Source organism: Aptenodytes patagonicus, chromosome 4, assembly GCF_965638725.1.
Source record: "Aptenodytes patagonicus chromosome 4, bAptPat1.pri.cur, whole genome shotgun sequence".
Taxonomy (NCBI): Eukaryota; Metazoa; Chordata; class Aves; order Sphenisciformes; family Spheniscidae; genus Aptenodytes; species Aptenodytes patagonicus.
The window spans coordinates 70,650,408-70,656,147 of record NC_134952.1 but is presented as its reverse complement, the minus strand read 5'-3'; the positions used below and the strand labels follow the sequence as shown (position 1 = coordinate 70,656,147).

At 42.8% G+C, this 5,740-nt stretch overlaps 1 protein-coding gene across 1 annotated transcript in view; it reads right to left on the bottom strand.

The window, feature by feature from the left end:
* Positions 1 to 1,769: 1,769 nt before the first annotated feature.
* Positions 1,770 to 5,740, bottom strand: part of FREM3 (FRAS1 related extracellular matrix 3) — a 65,190-nt gene continuing 61,219 nt past the window's right edge. The window contains exons 21-24 of the mRNA XM_076337543.1: positions 4,637 to 4,763; positions 3,402 to 3,589; positions 3,168 to 3,314; positions 1,770 to 2,401 (exon numbers count right to left, since the gene is read on the bottom strand). Coding sequence (XP_076193658.1) covers positions 1,871 to 2,401; positions 3,168 to 3,314; positions 3,402 to 3,589; positions 4,637 to 4,763 — 993 coding nt within the window. The 3' untranslated portion in view covers positions 1,770 to 1,870. The remainder of the gene's footprint in view (positions 2,402 to 3,167; positions 3,315 to 3,401; positions 3,590 to 4,636; positions 4,764 to 5,740) is intronic.

Genomic DNA, 5,740 nt, shown 5'->3' with positions numbered 1-5,740 from the left:
GGCTTCATGTGACTTTTTTCATTAATGTTTCCACTTGAATACCTATTTATTTAGTCATCCCCCAATCTTTTTTTCTCTTGGGGTGTTGTGAACACTTTTTCCATTATGATCAATAGAACTATTTAGTTGTGTTTTCTTGTTACAAGCCGCCACCAGTCAAACCCCATTTCTGGAAATTTCTGTGCCTCTGACCTTACCTTTATTGAACGTAGTTTTACTGCACAAATATACTCTGTTCTTTAACATTAGTGGAAGGGCCAGGTATTTACCTCGAGAACTAATGATCAACATCATACAGACAAAAGGATAACATTTTTCTGCTTAAAATCTGTGCCGGAAGAGAAAGGCAAGTCAGTCAGTCATGCTGAGGTTTGTACTTAATTAGAATGGCCTAAGAATGGCAGAATAGTTTTTATTGGCAAACAGCAACAAGTCAGAACAGAAAATGCAATGATATGTAAACCAACCCAGCTGTGGCAAATGCAAAGACATTCTTGATTACTGTGAAAAGAACTGGTGTGCAAGATTGTAATACTTTGCTCTTCAAAAAGTCAAAAGAACTTGGTACATACAGCAGGGTTAAGAGCCAATCTACAACACTTCTTTACAAGTTGAATTGTCATGGCAGCCCTAGGAGACATCAATCTTACTGCTTCCACTTAGTGTACCCTAAACAAAAATGCTGTGATGCTGAAGCCTTCCTTTAAAAGCATCCCTTTGCAAAGCATCCCTTTTCACAAAAAAAAAAAACCAAACTGTCAAAAACCCAAAACACAACAAGCCAGACCGCTTGTTTACAACCTAGCCTAAATAAAACCTTCAGAGGAAGAAGGGAAAGATTTGAGCAGCACTTCATTTGCGGTAACAATTCTCAAGTGCCAGTATGCAGAAAGCGAAAGGAACTAAACCATCTCCCAAATGGCATCCTATTAGTTCTAGAAAACCCATTTTCTTTCAAGTAGAAGTAAAAAAATGACGGAAAGTATTTGCTCTAGATGATACAAGTGTGTTCCCCCAGTGCCAGCTGGCAAAATAAGCTACCTTTTAGAAGTATTCACCTGTATTTTGATGCTATAATGTCTGTATCAAGCAAAGGAAGATAGGCAATTATTGTACAACACGGGAAAGCGGTCATTAGTGGTGGTGTGAAGTACTAGAATCTGTTTGAGGATGTTTGAAAGCACTTAATGCCAGCACGTAAGCATTAACGTACTATTTTTGTAGAGTGGCTTTACAACATAGTTCTAATTCTCATTGATGACATGTAACGCTCTCCTTACAGATAATGGTAATTACAGCCTTACCTGTGTGAGTCTCCCACCGCTGTCCCTATGTCCGAGTTCCTCATTAAAATCTGAGACAAAACAGTCGCTATCACTCATTTAAAAGAACACTATCATCTACTACTTAGCTTCCATTCTAATACTACTACCTTCTTCCTGCCCCAGCAATAATCATTTAAAAAAACCACAACAACAAAAAAAAAAACAAACCCAAAAACAGTTATATGAAAGCTAGATACTGTACATGTAATCAAAACCAGCATCCTAAGCACCAGCCTTTCATGGTGGATATAAGGCACATTTACAGCTGCATATATTCAAAACATTAAAGGAAAACTAGGTTTTTAAAAAAAAAAAAAAGCATCAACTCCCATTCATGGAGTACTAGTTTGAATTCTGTCAGTCACTCACACATGAACCTAGTACACCAACCCTGTCAGAAACGGTGGCCTATTACAAATAATCGTACCAGCATTCGAACCGGAGCAGCCACTTGTCTGTGCAAAGGAGTCAGCCAAAAGCTGGATTTGAGAGTCTGCTTTTTTTGGTGAAATGACATGTTAAAAGACAAGCGCCCAAGAAATTGGCTAGACTTCTGAGCTGTCACTGCTGCTGTGTCGTGTGGTCACAGTGTCACTGCTGCTGGAGTGGCTGATGGGCGCTTTGCTTTTCCCAGCAGAGGGCTGTTTCCTCTGCTTCAGCAAAAAAAGAGTTACGACCACAGTGCAGATCAGAAACAGCAGTCCTGTCAAGCCTCCAGTAACGGGTACAATACTGTTTTCAGAGTCCCTGCTTGTGATTTCCGGAACTGGCCTGTGATGCGGCGCGCCAGCTGGGACCACGTCTTTCTGGATGATAACACCTTTGTCAGAACGGTCAAGTGCAATATGCTGAATATTCGTGCCCCTGTTTTTATCTGCTCCGATGTCTTGCATGAAGACCGGGGCATCTGGGTTGGCTCTTCTGCTGCGTTTAAAGGCTGTGGTGCTAACTCTTCCTTTAGCAGAGGACAACACGTGGTGGTAGTCAAGACTTCTTTTGCCATTGTGCCTGTGTGCATTTTCCTTCGATCGGACCGTGTAAATAGTGTGAATGTACCATTCTCGGCCAGCTGCCACCTTAAAAAGAAACCCAAACACATAAAAACCCAACAAACCAGAACAAGCCCCCCACATGCACGTTTACTACAGATTGGAAAACACCAAGCATCAGATTCATCCAGACAGATGTCCCAAGTTTGCTGTCAAATATGTCTAATTAAAAGTCAACGGCAGAAATTGGCACTTGGAGATAGGATTAATCTTTTCTTAATGCAGACTGCTGAAGTAGGTCAGATAGATAAACTGTGTTCTGAACGCACCTACTTCTTTCTAGTGTTAATGCAGAAAGGCTACTGCATTTACCTAACAGAACACTAGTCTTAATTTAGGCAAGAACCACCCCACTTCAGGAGACCACAAAAAGACTTCAGGAATTTGATTTGACTTAAAGCAGGACGCATAGTTCTCTTTTTTTTTTTTATTTCGTATTGTATACAAACCAATTTCCTTTTTTTTTTTTCCCAGTTGCAAGAAAATAAAGTCTAATTTCTCAGTTTTCTCCTATGGAAAAAGGCCCCCATGGTAAGCTAAACCAGCGACTTCTGCTCCCAGTCACAGGTGTACATGTCTGCAGTACCAGCAAGGCTGCAGACGGGTAGCTCAGCGTTACAAAGCAACGCTGTCATCGTTCCTACACTGTTAGGGAGAGGGAACAAAGTAAGTGTGTTGCTGAAGTCTGCCACTGACTAACATAGTGCCCATGATGGCCTGCATGCTCTGGTCTCCACCTCAGTCGTCCTTTAGCATGAAAGAATTTCTGTGATACACTTGTCAGACAACTTACCTGGAAGAGTGGAGCAGATGACAGGCTGAAACCATCAGAACCAGACTGCTTCACTAGAGGAAAAGCATCTGCACGATCAGCTGCTAACGTAGCATGAAACTCCAGGTTTCCAAAGGCTCTTGCTTGTGTCTCAGGTTGAGCTTTATCCTAAAGGAAGTAAGTATAGTATTTCCAGAGGCACATAGAAATCAGGGATCTAAAAATGCATGCTACCGTAACTCTTTGTTTACGTACCAGGATCTTGAATCTGTACAAGAGGGAGGGTGAGTCAGCCAGGCATCCGTATTCCTGACTGTCTGGGCTGTACTTGGGCACGTACCCATCGGCACCAGTGCAAAGGAACACCTTCTCGATGTTGCAGCTGAAGGAGTCACCAAGATTCTGAACTGGATCCACCATCACTCGGCCATAGATTTCAGATCCTAGTAAAGCAGATTAATACATTTTACATTATACCAGTCAATTTAAAATTATTAAATCAAGTTATTACCAAACCACTGTTAAAAATTCCCAGGGCACGAATTCTCTAGCTTTAAGTGTATTTCATTTTGCACGTGAAGACAGTATGTTCTATGGCTGTTACTGCTAATTTACCATGGGCTTTAGTCTTATTTTCTGTTACAATTCGTACTGACGTATAGTTCCTACAGTGCAGCTCTTTTTTAAGCAAGCTTTTCCCTTCTCTTCACTAGAGGGCAACCCATATTCATGTATAAGAAACTATCCAACCTGTCAGCATTATATCAAGCAAAATAAAGTTCTTAACAGGACATTTGGGTTTCAGACTGATAACTCAAATAAGGGACCAATTCAACCCAAAATTATTTCTGGTCCAATACTGCCATTACCAGGAGTTTCCCTGGAACCTGATATCCAGTCAGCAAGTGAGTACAGTGTGTGAGAGCACCTGCCCTGGGCTAGAAGTGAAAAGAAAAAAATCAAGAATGAGTCTGAGCAGCTTGGCTGAAGCCAGCTGCAGTTATTGCGCATCCAGTCTGCAATTGAGAACAGCTGCATGACCAGGTCAGGGAGTCTCAGGTGTACAAGTATTCAATTCCCGCACTTCTGACTAGAATAACCTAAGCACTGAAATTACTTAGCCCCCACAAAATGGGGCAAAAAGTTCTAGTGTGGGCAGCTTCAAAGCAAAACAACCAGAGTGAGGGGAATACGTGATTATGCAGTAACTGAGCAGGAGTTTTCAGAACTCCAGTTTCAGATACGTGCACCTAAATTCTGCACCTACCTTTGGAATGCTTTTCCTCTCGGAGCCCATAAACAGAACCAAAGCCTGTTTCAATTACACTAAATTACATCATATTTTAGTGCTTCTGTATTTTACTTTTCTGCACTGGAAATACACAGACCATGTAGGGGTTATAAAACTAGTAAAATATATATTCAGCTCTTGTTAAAAGTGGTTCTGTTTTAGCTTTCATAATATGCTGAATGTACAATTGACTTTTTACCTTTGGTAAAGGCTACATCAGCTCCTTCTCCAAATCCCATTGATCCATCAGATATCCAAAGCTCCTTTTTGGACAGCAGAAACATTTGAGTATTTAGACTGAACTCTGCTGCCACTGGGTCACTGACCTGTGGGGAAAAATGAAATTAAATGATCGAAAAAATGCCTTGGTTGTAGCTTTACAACGATCATTGTACACCATTGCCATAGTAGCGATGTGCTGATCAAACCTTTCAGCAGTACACAGCATTTGTAAGAATCCCTCCTACATACATACAGACATACATAAACCTCCTGTTGTGCTGCTCATCATGACCCATTAAAAAACACAGTTGTAGTGCTTTATTTCAACGTTGCCGAGTAAAACAGCAAGAGGTATCTGTTTCCGCAGATACAGGACAGCAATGTGTCTTTTCAGTGACACTTGCAAAAGTTACTGGGAGAACAGGGCTGTGGGCAAGAGGCCAATAAAACTAGATCGGGACCAGAACCCAGCTCAACACCAACTCATTTCCCCTACTCTAAACAACAATCCGCATATTCAAACCAACGAGCACAGGCTGGGAAACCTCGTCTGCCCCTGCTCACCCCCAGCTGCACTGCGCACGTTCCACCTGCGACCTAGGAGCCGCCGGCAATTTACCCAGAAAAGTAACCTGGCCGATGGCCCACGCCTGGAGACGACACGGGAGTTGCCCTGCAAGTAGGTTAACTCCTCTGGTGCAATGGTAGGTCGCTCCCGGTCACCACCTTTCTGCCTTCCCCACCACGAACACCTCGCGGCGGCAGGAGCCCAACAGGGCCCAGCGCACTTGGATGGAGGAAGCTGGCACCGGGCCATGGGTCTGTGCCTGCCCGGTGACTCCGGCACTCCGGGGTGCTGCGAGACCCACCGCACATGTAACGGCAGGGAGACGTAGAGAGGAACAGAAGGCAAACGGCTCTCCAACACAGAAATAAGGCAGAGAACTAAACTGTCTCATGCCACTATTTAATCTTGTTGACCGCAATAAACCCAACATCTAGGGGTAAGTGTCATAAGGGTGTGATTATACACACAGAAGTGCAAAATTAACTTAATACGCAAATGCCACCACAACTCCAG